At 37.4% G+C, this 20,591-nt stretch overlaps 1 protein-coding gene across 1 annotated transcript in view; it reads left to right on the forward strand.

Moving 5' to 3' along the window:
• The first annotated feature begins 4,615 nt into the window (after nt 1-4,615).
• CrebA (Cyclic-AMP response element binding protein A) overlaps nt 4,616-20,591 on the forward strand; it is a 141,702-nt gene continuing 125,726 nt past the window's right edge. The window contains exon 1 of the mRNA XM_074106519.1: nt 4,616-4,980. Within this exon, the coding sequence (XP_073962620.1) occupies nt 4,918-4,980 (63 nt within the window). The 5' untranslated portion in view covers nt 4,616-4,917. The remainder of the gene's footprint in view (nt 4,981-20,591) is intronic.

The raw sequence follows: 20,591 nt of genomic DNA on the forward strand, positions 1-20,591 counted from the left end.
TGTCATCAAAACTACATATCCGTACCAAATTTCAAGACAATCTAGAAATGGATGAAATTAGACATGCAAGACCAACTAACTGCAAATAAGTAAATAATAAATTTGTAATGAATATTACTTATGACAAAATTGTGACGATTATACATTTATAGCTTATGTTCTATACCCAATGCCGGCTTTATTGATGACCAGACTTGAGTATTTGACATCAATTTCAGTTTTATACTTATAGGTAATACAGTTGGCTACTAGAGACGCCACGAATAGGTCTTTATTCAGTCTTTTAGACCGTAGTTTGTGTTATATTTGGTATTCGGCTGAATATCGCGCATTCGACCGAAACTACACCTTTTTTAATATAGCTTTTGATTGCGTTAACTTAAAAGCATGGTAGGTACTTTCAGTGCTCCAAGTGGTAGTAGACCTGAGTATTTGATATTAAGTTGAGCTTGATACCTCCACGCGTTCTTGAGAAAAAGGGTTTTGAGCGATGGACAGACGAAAAACAAAGTGATCCTATAAGGGTTTCGTTTTTGCCGACTTAGGTATGGAACCCTAAAAACAGGGCAGGCTGTAGGACGCTCTATCCTTGTCCCACTTCCAACCCACAATCTTATAACTATCACAGTAATAAAACAGTAAGTAGTAAGTAAACATTTTATTGAACATAATCTTTTCTTGCTTTAGCATAGTCTTATTGGAATACTTCTGCTAAGATATTTTCGATGCATGTATTAATAATAAAGATATATTTTACTTATACGAGAAGAACAAATAAAGCAGCAATTATAAAATACTTTGATTTCTTTTTATCAAACTGGACACATAATCAATCGGCATATTCAACCCACTTATTGTAATGTAAATACTAAGAACATTGCTATTTAACTTTCAATCAATCAAAAGACTAGATACTAGGTATTTCCATTATTGTTATCAAAGATTTCACTTGCGATATTGTTATCCGGCTCGAAGGACTATGATTATATGCGCCTGCGGCGGCGCGCGGCTTCTGGTAAATTATTTATAGAAAAAATAAGACATGTTCGGAACATACATTTTTATTAAATCATGTGTGTGTATAAAGGGGGTACGTAAAGTTTAAAAATAATAATGGACGAAATACATAATGATCAGGTAATGCAATTTTCTCAGAAATTGTCCATTTTTCAGAATATTGTTATAAAATAAACCTATCCTATTTCTAACCTAAATCAATCGATCATAAAAGTTTGTAGAGTTATTTGTTTCACCGAAAATCATTTTATATCAAATTACCATTATCCCATTATGTATTCTGTCCATTATTGTTTTTATTGTATTTATTTTGACACGTTCCCGTATAAAGTTAATTGGAACATGCGATGTATTGACATGATATAATTTGGTCATTCTATTTAAAAATGCACATTTTCTTTGTTTTATTAGTCTCTGGTTATGTCCCACTGTTGGGCAAAGGTTTCTCCCCTGGTTTCCAACTCGCCCAGTCTGCACTTATGTCTGCCCAGTCGCTGGAGAACGCGTTCAGAGGCCGTATTGTCTAACGCACTGACGTTCGCGATTGCATTTACGTAGTGGCGTAGCGTAGGGGGGGGGGGGGAGCAAAATTGCATAATATTTATAAATAAACCGATTAATAATAGATAGTAATATATGTAACAGTTTTATCGCACCTACGATTCGGACCGATTAAAATTGCCAATAATGAGCACGAAATTTTCCATTACTTATACTGTGACGAAATCGGGGAATCCCCGTTCTACATCTATCTACAATTGAACAGTTCAATGATGACATCTTGCTATAGTTTTTTAAAATCTAACCAAGAGGGCGGCAAAATTTTCTTCCGCCCCGGGCGGCTGATACCCACGCTTCGCCACTGCATTCGCCATCTCTTTCGTCTCTCGTCTTATACCGTGTGACAGAGAGAAGTGGTGAAAACGATTGTGATTCCAATTGTGTTAGACAAGAACGCCTCAGGTCACCCCGCCATCTCCACCTTGGCTTGCCGCGGAGCCGATAGTCATCCATTTCTTTTAAGCCGAGTTTAGACTTGCAAGAAAAATCGTGCAAGTTGCATTACATTGCGGCGCTCGATTGACCACTACAAACTCGTTGGCTTTACAGCCTCGTGATTTAATGCAACTTGCACGACGACGATTCTTGCAAGTCTAAACTCGGCTTTACGAAAATAATATGTCTAGTGTTTCAAAATGGTATACTTGTTTTTCTACTCGACTACGGCAAAGCCAAAGGAATGATGATATTATTAGCAGTCTATGTATGTTCGTATTTACGTATGTTCCACCGTAGCATCAAGACTACTCGTCCGATTTTAATACATGATTAGCAGTAACTATTACTTATGATATCAAAGCATGTAAATTATCATAATGTCCTTGCTAATTGTTACATATTTGCTGTGGCTTATTTTTCAATAAAAAGACACGTCAAGATCAGTACCTTCTTTCTGATGCTAAAAAAACGAAGTATTACATACAAATATGTTTTGAAATATAACCATTTAAAAGGGATTGCTTGGTAAAAACGCACACATTTCGTATTCAGAACCGTAAAAAGCTGGTAAAATAGTGTTAAATACCATTTTTTCATACAAATACAAATTTGTTTATTTCTTGGAAAACAAATTTAAAAAGGTCCAAGGGATCGAGCCACCCAGTAAGAAAAAGTTGCCTGTGTTGGGCGACACCGCTCTTCCTTAGGTAACAAGATTTAAGAGGGCTGGGAGGAGGGGTGGGGTATCGAATGCCCTTTGTTACTCAATTTAGTTATATATAACAGTTGTTAGTTAAATGACAAAGCTATCCTCGTAAGTAATAGCCCATTTATTCACGTTTTCGAAACCCCATTTCATAAAAATGATGTGACGACCAAGCATTCCAAAATATGCATTTTAAGCAGATGCATTGGATACTTGTGTGCATTTTTGGGTAGAATTTACCTTATTATAATGTCTTTTAAAAGTAATTAAAAATAATGAATTCCCTTGTCAAGCAATGCGATGTCACTTCGACTTTTTGTACATAAAGGTTTCATAGTGGGTCACGATTCAGATGGTTCGATAGTACAGTCACCAGCACTAATATCTGACACAACAAGCGTGCATTACAATCTGATACGACTCTATTTCTAGGGCCGGATGGACGTGTCAGATATTTTTGCACGCTCCGCTGTGGCAGATATGCTACCTTCATAAATAAGTTTTGGCATTTTTTTTATATTAAAATGTAGTTAGGATAAATATTCATGTGATAAATAAGTATATGTATAAATAATTGTATTACGAGTAGGCATTAATTTTATTATGAGATTAAAATGTTGAAATAGTTTTTATTTTATTAACTTAAGTATTCATAATTGTTAAAGGCATGTAAAAACCAATTAATGTACAATGAGGGCTATCGCGTATGAATTCGCCACTAGAGGCGCTAGTATAGCGTCAGGTCTCCGAAATGTCAAATCTCATAGTTTTTGGGTGAGCTACGCGGGTTTATTTAGAATTAGAATAATTTTGTGAATATTTGCAATATCTGAAATTAATTATGGCAAATATGCGTTCCAGGCAATAAATGTCTGTGTTTTGAGACAGTTTTGTCTTTCGGAAATTTTTGTCCTCCCTTTTTCCCGAACAAAACGGGGACTATGCAACACTGTGGTATGCTCGATATTTTTATGGTACGGTTTAAGGTGTATTAAATATGATTTTAATCTAAACTTTGTTTTCACGCCCGTAATAACAGACTTTGAAATCCATACTTAAAAACCTCACGCAACAGTGCGCCATCTAGTGAGACAAAAAACGATAGCCCTCATTCGTGGAAAAATATGAAAATCATCCCGATACTTGGGCCCTGTCCGCATTGCGAATTTTTTCCGCGCGATATTTATTTTGAACATGAAACTACCGTGAGACTCACTCATATTAAATATAATGACCCGGATAACTCATGTCTTAAATCGAGTTTAGCTCGACATGTTTCGGGCTAATCCGTAGCCCTTCGTCTTCGGAGCAACGCGACTCAGCGGCTGCTGCAACACGCGCACACACACACGTGTGACGTGAGTTATCCGGGTCATTATATTTAATATGCGATATTTATTCGCGCAAATTATATTCCGCGCTTTACATTCAATTTCTTTGCGACTTTTTTCCGCCAGTGCGGATACTCGTATAAGATTCAGTGTGTTACAGAATTGCGAGAAAAAAACCGCGCGAAAAAAATTCGCAATGCGGACAGGGCCTTATTGTAAGAACGTTTTGTCGGGTCACGATTTTAATAGTTACATTGTCATATATCTATAAATGTTTTATACGTATTTACCACAATGTTAATAAGGATCTGTTAAATTATTTAATAAACCAAACCTGTAACAATCGATGTTTTTGCAAAATTGTTCCGGTCAGCCCGCCTACGCGTTTGCACCCTTTCGCCATTCCAGGGTCCGTATTATGCAACAGGCAACGTGCCCCAGTGTGGGTAGTCCCCTAATGTCACCGGCGTCACGTTTTACCCCCTATCAACTTATGAATGGGAATCTAGTAGCTGGTGGGAGGAGGGAGGGGGGCGGGCGCGCGATACTCCGCATTCGCCGGCCGAACCTCGCCGCGGACGCATGCCTCTCGTCGCCCGGATGCTTGCCGGAACATTCCTCGCGTGCAGTGAAACTTCATAAAAGTTATTTTATTGCAAAAACAAATGGCCATCGATAGTGAAACTTAAACTTGTGATGGTGCACAGTGTTCCGTGAGATTATAAACGTGTGCCAGCCAACCGGGGTGTAGTTTACATTCTTTCCAGAGTTGCACCTCCGGAGAGACAGTGACTGCGAGACAGTTGTGTTGTGAGGTTCGTGAGGATTTTCAGTTGGGCACGCCGGCGGCCGCCGGGCCCAGTCATGGAGAGTTACTTCGACATCTCCAACGACCTTAAGGACGTCTGGGATGCGGACATTGACCCGGTAAGTCGACCTTGTTATCGCACACTTATCGCCTAGAGGTGAAATCGCGGAAAGTTGCATTCGGTGAAAGAATGCACCGCATCAGTCGAGTAGATCTGTGAAAGTCGAGAGGGGCGGATAACCAGTCGCCCGCGGACTGTACTGATAACGGTCGCAGTGACAAATAGAGCAGCCGGCCTTGTTTTGTAATCAACTCCGGTACCTGCAATAAGAAAATAAATGCTCAGCCATTGACTCACGCTTCAACGTTTGTAAATAGGGTAACAATCGACTTAATGAGATACCGAAATGCTAACTTGCCGTTTGTTTGATGGTTCGATTTAGCTTCAGTGTTTCAATTTGATTGTAAATTAAAATGTCGATCCCGCATACTAAGTTGGTGTTCGGTGTTATCAACATTGATAATAAATAACATTAGTGAGGTAGGCATAGCGTATTATAATTAAACCGTACGCTGATAAAAATGCTTATTATCACCGTCTCAAATGTAGGTAGGTAGGTATAGTCTCACTCAATATACTGAAGGTCACCTACCTATGTAGGTAACTAGTTTTGCAAACTTTCAAAACAATCGTGTTTACTCTAAAGCCCGAATTTTGAAACTGCATGGAGATTGTGCATGTATATAGGTGCCTACCTACCGAACAACCACTAGACTAGTGTATAAAATAAACCGGAATGTTATATTATGTTACTAATGTTATTCGATAGATGAATACTTTCAAGTTTATTTTCCGGGTTGAGAATTTCAACCCGAAAAATTTAAATATTCCCGCGCGAAATCGATAAAACTACATACCTACTAAAAATGCATTATTATTTTAAGTTTCAAGATTACAATCATGCTGGGTTTTCACTTAGGCACTTTGGAATAGGAATTTCCGACAGATGCTAATTGCAAGAATATATTACCCGCAGTTATCGTTTTTCGATAACCGCATATCAGGGGATTTGCTCATCATCTACTTATGTAGTAAGAGAACTGTAAGATTACTTATCGCGGTTTACTTGACGCCAGCTGTTTACAATTTACAACCACGGAAGCTTCGATTAGAATTCATAGATTAGGTGCTATGTCTATTGTTTTGTTGCTTATTTCATTTCTATTTTTACCCGACTGCAGCGAGTGAGAGAAAGCAGTTTTTCCCTTGCTTCAACATTATTTATTTTAACACTCTATGTACAGTCGGAGTTGGTGCCCTAACATCGGTCTCTCACACAAAATCGCGATGCGATGATACCTTAGACCTTGCGTTTACCGCACGAAATCGTATCACAGCAATTCGCATCGTTAGTCGCATCGCATCGCATCGCATCGCATCGGTTTTGTGTGAGGGCCCATAAGTACCACTTTTCTTTGCAACTAGTATGAAAAAGTGGATACAAAAGTTAGGGAACCGACCGTACCTACGTATACGGAAATTAAGGCCATGTGTATGGTTCCAAATGTTCCAATGTAGCGTCGCGCTCAGTGAACCGATTTTGAGCATAACGACTGCACAATGTGAGAGACTATATTTTATTATGATTTCTACGAATCCTACTATGTTGTAGATACCTACCTGATCTTGTATGAAATACTTCATAATGTAAGCACTGACTTACACGACTCACGATGCAATGCTCGGAGCCCGAGAATGATAAGTAGTCGCAAACACGGCATCCGCATCGGCAGCAATAACATTGAGGCGCACTAATTGCCTTTCCATCCATAATGCAGTTTTCCTTACGCACCTTTGAGATTCTCCTCTTCTGTATTATATTATGCATTGTTTGAACTGTTTTATTCAGCCGTTCTTATTACCAGGAGACATATTTTTTAAATCACGTCACTATCTATATCTTTAGAAAGTGGCAAACATCCCTTCATCTAAGTACAAAATTACCAAAAGCTACAAAACCAAAAATTACAGCTCAAATAAAATTTTCCAACAGTTCACAAGGCTTAGAACTGTAAAAGAAAACTAGTTGCATTTCAAATTCAGCACATTTACATCAGTTTTGAATGGTATTTTCGTTACGTTTCGTTTAGTTATAACTATTCCTAATATATCTTATTTGATTCTCACTCTACGCGAGCTTTAATCAATGCTTTGAAAGTTAACGCTTATCTAACTGTTGTTACGAAGGTGCGTCTACAGGTAGCGAAATAAAAAACCTCTGACCAATGAACCTTCAACGCCGCACAAAAAATTAAAAGGGGATCCAAAGAAATGTGTCTAACCTACGCAATACCTTGCTGCATACTCACCGGTAAACAGTTTTTTGCTACTGATCATGCGCTGCCAGATTTTTTATGGCTGATAATATTTTATTTCACTTTGTTGCGAGAGTAGAAAATTTGAAATTTTCCTTGTTAATTTGAGTTACAACATTTGTTTTAACCTTGTTAGACGGTTGACAATTGTTACAAGACGTACAAGTAAGCGACTGTCTGGGTCTGAACTGAACTGTCAAGTTCATAATAAGGTGAGGTACATTAGTGATCTTAACATTGTGTGAACTTCTTCTTTTGAAAATTTTAATACACGTTTGACTTGTCCTCGGAAGATAACATGGCATGTGGCCTCATAAAATGTAGGAGATCCTAATTGGAAAGTGAAAAATCTACTATTGCTCATGTTGTTGCAGTAGGTAGGTATCTTTTGTTTTGTTTACGCGATGCGTTCTTGTTTTTAATAAATTCATCAAAACAGAATCAAATCCCCCTTTTCGGGAGGTCATTGAGACCTCAGGACCAGGCACCTGCAACTTGATTTCCCTGCTATGCGGTGACGTCACGCTTGCTGGTTAATGGTAGACAGCCGGCTGCGTAAGGAAGGCATTTGGCGCGTCGTGATTTGGTCTCGCCGCGGCGTTTCCAGTTTTGGCTTGGTTGGCCGGGCGTATTTCTTATGGTAACGCCGTACGGTATACTTACCGCGGTGCGACGACCTAGTGCGTTGAACTGGGGGGCCCGAGGCGTGCGTTTTTTTTTCTTAATATGTTTAAGCTCATAACTGGTCAAGAGTGATGGGTGGAAGAATTAGGAAATCTAAATGGCAGTTGTTATCTGCTCGAATTGGTAAATTATTCCTGTTTGCTCGTGGTGGGTTGGCCCAAACAAGTTTTGCTGCCGGAGCTTTATTTATATAGTAGACTTTTAGGTACTCATTATGATTGCTTAGTTTTTAATCTTGCTCTATTATTATTGCGTAGGTACCTTATTGACTTAGGTACTAACATGATCGGTACCTATACTGACTTATTGAGATAACGCAAATGGTATTTATTCGTAAATAAAGTGCCTACATTTTTAGGTTAAATTTAGTGGCAGTGTTAACATCTTTCTCCCGACTTCAGAATTCTCACCTTTGGTCGTACTTCTCACGTGAGTGAGTTAATTAGGAAGGTACTTATGTCTAATAAGTCTTAATGAATCATAACCGCACACGCCTAGTGATATGGTAAATACAATTATCAGACTCTTCTGTACTCGGTTAGGCAAGGTTAAGTTAAAACAAGGCTGTTTGAAAAAGGCTCTCCGGATGAGCAATTATTTCTAACGCAAAAGAAAGCACTCAAGCATCGTCGTAATGGAAAACCTTTTTAATACCGCTTAAGTTGGAGCCATCTTTATAATAGTAAAGTTTTATGGACATATGCATAATCATTAATTATTTTACTTTAGTTACGACTGCACCTAAGTAAGGGAAGTATAACGTCCGGCTTTTAAATGCGTCCACACTTCAGTCTTACTCTTACTACACTAGTTCTAGGGCTAAGTTCTTGCTGGTGATACAACTTGTGCATGGATTCCGGATCGCCATCATCATCTCACTGCTTGCACTATTCGTATTGCGGCGTGAAGACTAAGATTGGCGGTGATCTTGCTATCTCCTGAGGTCTATCTTAGTCGTTTAGGCTGGTAATGCTCCTGCGATTCTCTGAAGTAGCAGGTGTCCATATGTTGTGGCTTACCAATGGCGTGGAGTATAGATTTCCTTTAGGCAACCCAGCGAGAGAAGCCTGAGTTAGGTATGATTTCGAATACAATTTCTTGGAGTTACTAAACAGAAGCTTTACCATACTTGTCATTACTGAGAGCATGCAAAAACATTAGGTAACACAGTGGGAATCGTGTTGTGGCCACACCTCTGGTGCTCACTTCCACCTGGTGATGTACGCTAGTATGAGATTGGATGGGAGCTATCCCATCCCATCCCATTTCATAAAATAAAAAAATATATACATATTAAGTACTGCTGAATCAAAACGGGGACAATTCTGAATATGAAACTACACATAAGTAATCTTCATTCCTTTTGCTGTGGGCCATTGTAATTTATGTGATGATACCTATCGCTAATTTGGTTTATGATTTGTTGTTATTATAATAGATAGTTGAATAAATATTGCCTGTCCTTTGGGGCTGTCACGTATTAATACATAACGCTAGGTAATTAACTTTCAAAGGTAATTTGGTGTTATGAGGCTACTTGGGTACTTGAGGTTTAATTTAGATTCAAAATCATTAACAGGAGACCTATACAAACGGGTAACTATTTGAAGTAGTTGTACAGAAATACTTAGGTTTGATTGTTATTGTTAGTAAATACCTATCGCGTGTGTGTTAAGAAATTTCTACTGGATCCTATTTCAAATAAGACAGGAAGTTTTATATTAATACCAGCTCACTTGAACACCGAGTGCGACTAGAAAGATGTTTTAACCATATTTGATGTAACTGTAAAATTTTGTTTAATGCTGAAGTGGACTATGATTATGATTGATTCTATTTAATATTATGCATTTTGTTAGGTTAGGTTTATTATACAATCTTATTCTTTATTTATTAATTTATTTTCATTTATATCAAATATTATATCTATGATTACTCAACCCTTAAACATCAACTTATGTACTTACATATTATTAAAACACGCAAAATGAAATTGTGTATCTTCCTTCGTAAATCAGTTAGCAATATTTGTGCTAATAACTTGATGAGATTTAAAGTTAGTTGACGGAACAAAAATTGTTGTTTTTTTTTTGTTATGAGGGCCTTTTTCACTTAACAGATTCTGGGGCAATTCTTTCTTGCGACTATACGCGTTTGTCTGGCACTGGGCTAATCTTGCTTGCGTACCTCTGTGATTATCATTAAATTTGTTGGCAAAAAATAACTTATTTAACTATCGTCCAAAACATAATCCTCCTTCGGGCAGTCGGGTAAAAAGTGGCCTTTACCCTTGGCGTGACGAAGACCTTCGAAGACTACAGTCTATATAGGGAGACCTTATTGGAAATTGAATTGCACTGCGGCGGGATTGCACTGTTCAAAACAATGGATTTTTAAGGTCACCGGATACCAGTGGGGATGCAGAAAGCATGCAGAGGATTGTTACTGCAGGCGAAAGGAGATAAAATATTAGGCCGTGTTTACATATTTTGAGCATCTTCTTCACTTTGACATAGACATAGCTGATGGTAAGAGGGACTATGGCCAACGAGCGTCAAATTTATGAATAATAGCGATTTTCCACCGGCGAGGCGAGACGAGAATTGAAATTTGTATGCATTCTCGCGCGCCGCCATACAAATTTCAATTCTCGTCTCGCCTCGTCTCGTCTCGCCTCGCCGGTGGAAAATCACCTTAACGGTAAGTGATACGTAATCTTCAAGCACATTCGACTACTTATTAGCACTATTACCCGCATTACCGTTAAGGTGCGCGGTAAACATTAACAAAACGCATAATAACAGTACTTCGGATAAGCGCCTGAGACGGTACTGATATAAAAACTTATTAGATCAATGCTAAATCTATTTAACGTAAAAAGTCAGCAGTTGATTCTTAAGGGCTCGTCGCGAGCGGCTAAGGAGGCAAACAGAAATCCAAATGATATAAATGCCCGGATTTGGAATTGACCTAGAACACAAAATGCATTCATGTGACGCAGTTCGTAAAGTACGCTCATAAATAATGCTGGACACGGGTTTCCACGTAGGTACTGGACAGCAGGGACTGGGTTATCTGAAATAACCATCGACAATATTGTTTAAATAACCTAACCAACAAAAAGTTGGAAAACCCCCGACTTTGTCACTTCAAAGTTCAATATCTCAAAAATGGCTAAACTGATTTTGATGAAACATATCCGAGAACCATCGCTAAAAAACCTGATTTCAAATAAAAAAACCGTTTTCAAATCAGTTAACCCGTTTAAGAGATAAGGTGCCACAGACATACATACATAGCGGTCAAACTTATAACACCCCTCTTTTTGCATCGGTGGTTAAAAATGCCGCGGTGAGATGCATGCAGATATTAAGTATTTTAGATGTCCATTCATTTGCATAATTGATCAAAATCGTTCATTTGATATAATAGATTTCTCAGTGAAACTATTAGATATCTAGGCATTTTTTTGATCATGTAATATAGATTGATTTAAGTTAGGTTAGGTTTATTTTACTATAAGAATCTGTGAAGTTGATAATTTCAGTGAAAATCGCATTAAACCAAATGAATCATTACTTATTTTGACCAATTGAGTCAAATGAACTTTATAGGAAATAAGGTAGACTCGTAATTTTAAATAACTAGGTGAATAAACAAGAGCCATCAATTCATCCTTAAAAAAATCGTTGAGATAAAATTATACAAAAATAACTAACTACTACCATGAGCTAATTTTTGAGCTTATTATATGATCTCCCTTCTTTTTACTCGTCCCCTGTTCACACCCTGTATCAACATATTCAATTATACCAACAATAGCAAATTGTAGTACTTACCAGATATGTGACTGTCAGCCCTAGCAGATTGCCGGCGTGCCGGCATTACAATAGTAATTGAATTACCTTTACGGGAACAACACCGCGCGTTCTCCTAACCTGCACGACGTCAGACTCCGGAGAAAACAATACTGATTTGCCAGATGAAGGAAGGCAGCTTTGAGGAAAAGAAATGTCATAGTCAAGGCTTGCAGAAATTAAAATTAGGGCAAACTTTATGCTTAACTTAAACTTTAATTCACACATTATTATACTTAAACTTTAATTCACACGTGCTATGAAGAATTTGGTTATTGACATGGCTTTGCTGCGTTTGAGTATGTTTTGAGCAAAGATATTTTTATTCCCGTTTTGTTTTTCAGAAAACAGTTGAAGACACGATAACGTTCCACCATGATGGTTTCCCCGAGATGGCCTTTGCGTCAATCGTGTTTACGTCTTATTATTCGCTAAACATCTATACTTCGTTTTTTTTTAGCATTAGAAATAAGGTAAACAATCTTGACGAGTCATTTTATTGAAAAACGTTTAAAAAAAATCAGTAACTGAAACTTATGATACCAAAAGAATGTATAATCCATTTAATTTAAGATTTAAATTAACGGTCAAATTGTAACACATGTTTCTCGGTATTTCAAACACAAATGGACTAAAAATACCTACTTACAGGTACATTTATTAGCGGTATTTGATTTATAATGTTTTTATTACAGAAGTTAACACAATTTAATAGTTTTGTTGTTTCATTTAAAAATGTGTGCTAATTTTCACCATTAAGTTTCAATTGTTAAAATAAATGGAGTATAAATAATCATAGTCCTTGCTAATTGTTAAATATTTGCTGTATTTTTCAAAGGCGTTTCCTTTCTAAATCTAAATCTAAACCTTCTTTCTAAATCTAAAAAAAAATTAAGTCACTGTTTACTAAGACGTCTAGAACTGCTCTTATTTATCTCAGAGTCTGCCATCAAACTTAATTATTTATTGCTTTTCTGTAGTCTTAGAATCATCATCATCATCCCAGCCTATATGCGTCCCACTGCTGGGCACAGGCCTCCTCTCAGAACAAGAGGGCTTGGGCCATAGTTCCAACGCGAGCCCAGTGCGGATTGGGAACTTCACACGCACCATTGAATTGCTTCGCAGGGTTGTGCAGGTTTCCTCACGATGTTTTCCTTCACCACAAAGCTCGTGGTAAATTTCAAATTTAATTCCGCACATGAGTTTCGAAAAACTCAGAGGTGCGAGCCGGGGTTTGAACCCACGACCCTCTGCTTGAGAGGCGATAGGTCAAACCACTAGGCCACCACGGCTAGTCTAAGAATATCATTCATTATTTTTTTCATCAAAATTCCAAATAATTGAGAACCTCCTCTTTTTTTTGGCGTCAGTTAAAACATTCTTCTCTGACCAGAACCCGCTGACCTACCTCGGGTTACGCCTAGCTGCAACTATGTCTCGCCTTTGGGCAAAGGTTTTGCAGTAAATTCAATTTGGTCTACAATCTGCATTCATGAATAATAAATCAGTAGGGCATATGGCCTAGATTATGAAAAAATAGATCCTGTCTTGGCTAACGAGTTTCCGACTGCCATGACATGATATCTATAGTAACTAGTTTCATATTTTAATCATGACTACATTTACGGTATGATATGAAGTACTGTTCAAACATAATGAAATAAAAGTGAGGGTTTAAGTCATCGCACAGATATGTGAATAAATGAATAACATAGGTAACATAATATATATGTAGGTATTGATGTTGTCTATGAGAAATCGAATTCTGCTGTGTTATTCTTGGAGGACGAGAACGAGAACACGATTGGAACGAGATGAACGGATAACCTGGTTAAAGCCGCGGGTTCACGGTGGATGCAGGCCGCTGCCAACCGAAGCGACTGGAGGTCTATGTTGGAGGCCTATGTCCAACAGTGGACGTCCTACGGCTGAGATGATGATGATGCTGATTCTTGGAGGAGTAGAATACAAGAAATTCTTAACTGAAACTGCATCTAACTCTCAGCAGCTAGTTATTGTCAAAATGTATTACCTATTTATTGTCTCTTGTCTAATTTATTGAATCAGGCGTTATTTTGCGGAAGTCCATATCAATGAACTAAAAGAATTTCCTTGCTCACCCGCGACCTTACGATAGCTAAGCTTATGCAAAATATGCGTGTTCATGCAGTTCCTCCACCTCCACACACACAAATCACACAAACCCATCTATCACCACCACCACACTACACTGACGCGTTTCGAACTTATGGTGTACTTCATGGTGTACGGTTGTGTCACTCTGAAGATGAGCTCTGGTTGAGTTCGAAACGCGTGATAGATGGGTTTGTGTGATTTGTGTGTGTTCTTACAGTGTGGAGGTGGAGGAACTGCATGAACACGCATATTTTGCATAAGCTTAGCTATCGTAAGGTCGCGGGTGAGCAAGGAAATTCTTTTAGTTCATTGTCTCTTGTCAGCAAATAAACTTTCAGAATCAGAGATTTGTAGTATTTTACGATCTGCGTGAAGCCTTGTTTGAATTGTTTTGTTATTCAAAACAGCCGAGCGATGCTCATTCACCGCTGTAATATGGTAGAGTTAAGTGTTCTAATTCGTTTTTTCAGTGTCTGGTGATACTTCCTTCGTAATTGAAGGGCACGAACAAAAACAAACAGCATGTTTAAGACAATTGTCTTCTGAACAGACACAGACAGTGCTGTATCGTTTGTACCTATCGGTACAATATTATTAAACAGATCCCTCTTTTACAAAGTGTCTTAAAGATACTCGCAGAAATGAGGATGTCATTCGATATAATGAAAACTTTCAGACTTGCCCTACTGAAGTCAGTCGAGATCAAATTTCTATCGGCGACTTAAGATTGATTTTGTTACATGCTTTATTGAATGACGTGGTTTATTTTGCTTAAGTACCAACTTAACTAAAATAATATTCTGAACCGACTGGTGATTGAGCGAGACTGATTCGAACATTATCCTTCGAAGATTTCACATAACGAGAGTATAGTGTAGCTCACAACTCTTGTTTGTGGAGTGAAACAATGAGTACATTGCGTAAATATACTTATGGAGTGGTTGCGTCACGCGCAATGTATCGAATGGTATCGTTTCAAAAACAAGATGTTGACACAAGTGCCTGTAAATGACATTGTGGTTTGGGTTATAGCTACGAGGATTCTGCACGTTATAACCATCTCGTGACATTATTGTTCTCATTAGAATGAAAGAAATGTTGATTTGAATTGGTTTTAACGGTTTGGTATCTCAAACGGAAAAAAGAAACTCCCCATAAGTATAATGTATTATCACTTCGTTGTCCACCTCTCTGTCTGTCTATCAAGACTAGGGTATTTCCATATTAGGCAACTAGTAAGGCCGGATAATACAGATCACGCAATGAATTTAAGCGTGCTTCAGTAGACAACTTGGGTCTTGAGTGGGTACGACAAAGGAAAAAATACTTTTCAAAAAGTGACTTTTTTACATTTTTTAGCAGTAGATGTTAGACTTATAATTTTTTATCTTAATTTGTCTTCCAAAGTGTCTGAAAGTACCGAATCACTCAAACACCACACGATCCGTTACAGATTTTAATCAAACGTTTTACATTTCGTTTCGCGTGTGAAAGGCGCGCCGTGCGCGCTCGTTTGCATTCCTCTCACCAGCCGCCACACGAATTTAGAGAGTAGCTACCACTGAAACAATTGTCATTCTTCGTTAGTCTGTCTGGCTCTGAATGGTGGAACAGTATCGGCGATACCTTGACTCATTGGCTAGGCCAATAGGAAAATGTTTGTTTAACTTTATTATACCAAGACGAAAAAAGGATAGATTATTGTCCGAACTATCGGAATTTTCTCCACAAACTCATTATGCGTAGTAATGGAACTCTTGTTCAGAAGACCATTGTCTTAAACATGCTGTTTATTTTTGTTGGAGCCCTTCAGTTACGAAGGCAGTGTCACCAGACACAGAAAGCGAATAAGTATTTGCAATTCATATTTAATGAAGTGAATCTAAGTAGGTAAAGGGTGTAAAGTCAATCGGGGAAAGTTGAAAGTAGAGACCTGTATCTGTGCAAAATTGCTGTAGTGTTGAAGCCTTTTAGATGAAGTAGTTTATGTCTTTCATTTTACTGAGCCGTAAGCCTAACCTTTCTTCTTCTAATGAAAGCGCTTTGATGGGAAAGCTATAAAAGTGCACCACTTTTGCAAAGAAGTTAATGGTATGTTGAATCGTATTCAAGAAATATCTTTGATGTTTATGGTTCTATGAAGGCCCTTAAGCCTTCTAGAAATATATTGACAAGCATACTCAATCGGTACCTATATTATTATGAGTAAATTTATTTTTAAATTTGTTACTATGTGAACAGCCTTTCAGATAGTGACATTTGTTTCCTAGAAGGTAAGTAGCCTACACAAAATTTAAAGAGTTTCTGACACAAGTTACGACTAAATGTGAGGTTTTAACCATTTTAAAATAAGAACAACCTTTGTAAAAGTTAATAAAGTTAATTTTATTTTTTTACTTCATTTATTGACTAATCGGTGTTAATATCATCTTGTTTCTGTCAATGAAAACGAGAAATACACAAATAACTGTTGGTATAATGTGACGGTCTCGATCTTGACCGTTTTTCCACACCGCTCCCCACGTGTTTACACAGTTTTTCCACTTCACTGTGGATTTAATGTAATTATATAATGCCTCAGGTAAGACTTGCTTATTGATCACGAGGCCTGCCTCTACCTATTTTACGATCAAAGATTTAGGCCAAGTTTGAATAACGTAAATCAGACGTCAAAATTATGGCAAAGTGAACGAAAATTAGTTGCAGTGATTAGTTTCAACATATGAAAACATTAAATCATAACAAGTGAAGCATTGTAAATTATGGTCGTAACGTGCTAGCTGCCATTCCTGTTATATATAACTACCAAAAGGTTGGAAAACCCTCGACTGTCACTTCAAAGTTTAATACCTCAAGTTGTATTAAATATCTCAAAAACAGCTGAACTTATTTTGATAAAACATGTCTAAGAACCATCGCTAGAAAATCTGGTTTTAATTAAAAAAAACCGCATTCAAATCGGTCCACCTGTTTAAGAGCTACGATACCACAGACAGACAGGCAGACACACACACAGACATACAGACAGACAGACACACATAGCAGTCAAACTTATAACACCCCTCTTTTTGCGTCGGGGGTTAAAAATAGTACGTGGGTGACCGAGCTTTGCTCGGGCTACAACTCGTTAAGCGTTTTCCCAGAGATAAGACCAAGCTAGATTAATAAAATTTGTCATCTCCAAAAACCAATTTTCATCGAAATCGTTGTAGCCGTTTCCGAGATTCTGATTATATATAATATATATACACAAGAATTTCTCGTTTAAAGGTATTAGATAGATAGATACTTTTCTTTTTTACGAAAGTAAAAAAAACTATTGGTAACAAAGTATAGGTACCTACCTATAGGTAACGTTGACGTTGATGAGGTGATATTACTTAGGTACCTAACTTGTTATTAGCTACCTATCTTATTAGGTACGAAAGAAAAATACAAGAAAACTCTAAAACATGCGTTTTCACATAAAAAAACAAGTAGAACGATTGTTCGTCCCTCAAATTAAGCGACAGATTTTAATGCGGTGATCACTCAACACCCCGGCTTCGTGCGGGTTTAGTTTTTAGGAAATGGAGCTGAAATACAGGAAGAGAAACCTTAGGATTCCCAAGCCAAAATGGCAAAAACGGAACCCTTATAGTTGCGCCATGTCTGTCTGTCTGTCCGTCCGTCTGCGGCATTGCTCGGGGACTATCAATGCTAGAAAGCTGTAATTTTGCACGAATATATATGTAGATTATGCCGACAAAATGGTACAATAAATAAAAAAAATATATATATTTTTAGAGTACCATAGTCGTAAAGTAGGGTGATTTTTTTTTCTCATCCAACCCTATAGTGTGGGGAATCGTTGGATAGGCCTTTGAAAACCATTAGTTGTTTGCTAAGACGATTTTTCGATTCAGTGGTTTGTTTGCGAAATATTCAACTTTAAAGTGCAAATTTTCATTAAAATCGAGGAAAAGGAAAAATTTGAAAAAATTCAGAATGGTAGTAAATATATCAAACTTTCTATGAAAACTATAACGGCTAACTGCTTTATTATCAAACCGTAACCAGCTTAAAAAATCTTGGTAACGGGTCCCGACTGTTGAACCTTAAATGAGCTTCTTGACAGAGTTCTAGACCACTAGACTTATTTTCTTCCTTTTAGTTTTTAAGGCAGTCGGGTTTTGATTTTTTTAATTGAATGTTTTTTTTTATTTCATTTATACCGAATCTCGTTCGTTACGTAATTGTGATTGTGTTCATTGTGTCCAACGGAGTGTGACCCCGAGATAAGAGCCCCGATAATGGTTACTTAGGTACCTTACAAATATGTGCCCTAACCTGTCTTTATAGATTTGAAGTTCTGCCACCCCTGACCGTTCCTACTTTAACTACCTAAAGAAAAGTATTCGAAAGGAAATAAAGACGTGTATTGGTACTTTGGTCACTCGCGTTAGCCATTGGGTAATTTGGGTATGGCCAGTAAATAGAATTTCCGTAATTTTACGAAATCCTAAAAATTCATGATGATCGTATGGAAAATACCTGAGCAGAATGTTATTACAGTCGAGTCAAATTAGTGTTCAACCTTGGATTGAGAATGAAACATTTTGGCGCTCTAAAAGTCATCTCAAAAGTCTCATGAAATCCCGTCGAAAATTATTCAAGGTCAAAGGTAAAAAATAGTTTTCGCGATTATCTTGTTTCTATTGCTTCTATGATGTTAAGATGTATTTTAAAAATTATAGAACATAAAAGCGACCTATTTTATTTGAGATGTTTTGTGGTGTTTTCAAAATTCCAGTTATTAGTTGGTATCTTCCAGTTGGGTCGATCAACTTTTTCTTGTTTGTTATTCTGTCCCGTTGTACAAGAGACAACAGTGACAGAGTTTCTTAAAACAACTGTTATGATATATGCTACTAATGTGCTTAGGAGATTGTCCATTAAATAATGGACTTGTACGAGTAACTACGACAAAAATTTACGCTCTGTGAGTTATAACCACAGAAAACATGGAGACACTCATGGTTTAAAAGAGTGGTCCAGGGGACGTAACCATGGCAACGCGGTACAGGGAAAAGTTGATCGAACCAGGTAATTCTTTCTAATATATAAAATTCTCGTGTCACACTGTTTGTAACCAAACTCCTCCGAAACGGGTTGACCGATTTTTATGATTTTTTTATGTATATTTGGTAGGTCTGAAAATAGGATGTAAAATATTTTTCATACTTCTACGCAGACGGAGTCGCGGGCAACAGCTAGTATTTAAGTAAAATAATTATTAATATAACAAAAGCAGTGGCTAACTTATATAAGAAAGAAATTAACGTATATGGGCAATCAAGCGCTAGTTGCGAGTGCTTGCATCCGATGATTAGCCTGCATATCACTTTGAACGCCAATTTAAATTCATGAGTTGAACTTCTGACTCCACCACAGTACAAACCAGTAAGTAATCCACAAATACAAGCACGACTGTTTACGCGTGGCGCATGCCATATTGACATTCCATATTGTCTACCAAAGAAATCATAGCGAAATTGATGAAGGTCCCCGCCTGGATCTCTCATTGAAGTATTCTCTCAATAAAACATGCCATATCCATATGTATTGATCCTCAAAGTAGTATTATAATATATAATACTGTACCTGTCCTTGTTTATGTGTTTGTAGTGCGTTCGAGTGTAAGCTATCGACTGTAAACGTGTACAATGTATACACAAGTATAATGTGTTTGATAACATTTTAAACCGGATCTTTTATCGCAAATGTCCGTAGTAGTTTATGATACGAGTGTCAAATCGGACCAATTTATTTTTTTTAATTATCGGATAGTTATAGATGTACACTTTTAATGAAAAAAAACTGGTAGCTACCTAGGTGCCTACCTATATATACATTAGTTGATCTGTTTTCGGTCATTAAGTGTTTTACCTAATTATTTTTTTAAAAAGCAAAACGTACTTATAAACCTAGATTTCGTTTACATTGACGACATATCGAAAATTGGTCAGTCAGTTAAGCTTCGGAGGCGGTAACCGATATCGTCATTTGTATTGAAAAGGCCAGTTTAACTTCACAACCCTATTAAGCGCCCTGAATTGTTTTCGGTGAATTCGCTATGACGGCATACGAATGTGTAGTTCAAATAATTTTGCAGTACAATCATTTTTCTGAGAAACTTATAGTAACCTGACAGCTGTCATTAGTTAAGAGGGGTCTCGTCTGTAGAGTTTCTATTCGTTTTGTGTTTAGGTACTTCCGTCTTTCACTTCTACAACAATCGTTGCATTTAGAAACTATTTGACTCCTGGTTACTTAAAATAAAATAAAACGGTCAAGTGTGAGTTTTACGCACCCAGGGTTCCGTACTTCGTACGATATAAAAAAGTAAGTTTTTCCGCATTTTCTTATTGGTTGTTTTGTATTATTATACTATTCTTTATTACTTATATGTAATTTTTTAAGTTTCTTAGCATAACTGGAAGTTGGTAGCCTATTACGCACTGGCATGCATTGTGTTAATTCCAGGGTAGGCAGCTGGTGGATTAGCATGCCGCCACCCTCCCACATAGTGTAGGCAACACTAGCGCTGCGCCTACCCTTAATGCACGTTTATAGCTTATTAGCTTTTGATCCTTGGAAATTTGTATAAAAAAACTTTTTTGATGACTGAGCTT

The sequence above is a fragment of the Choristoneura fumiferana genome, chromosome 2, assembly GCF_025370935.1.
Source record: "Choristoneura fumiferana chromosome 2, NRCan_CFum_1, whole genome shotgun sequence".
NCBI lineage: Eukaryota > Metazoa > Arthropoda > Insecta > Lepidoptera > Tortricidae > Choristoneura > Choristoneura fumiferana.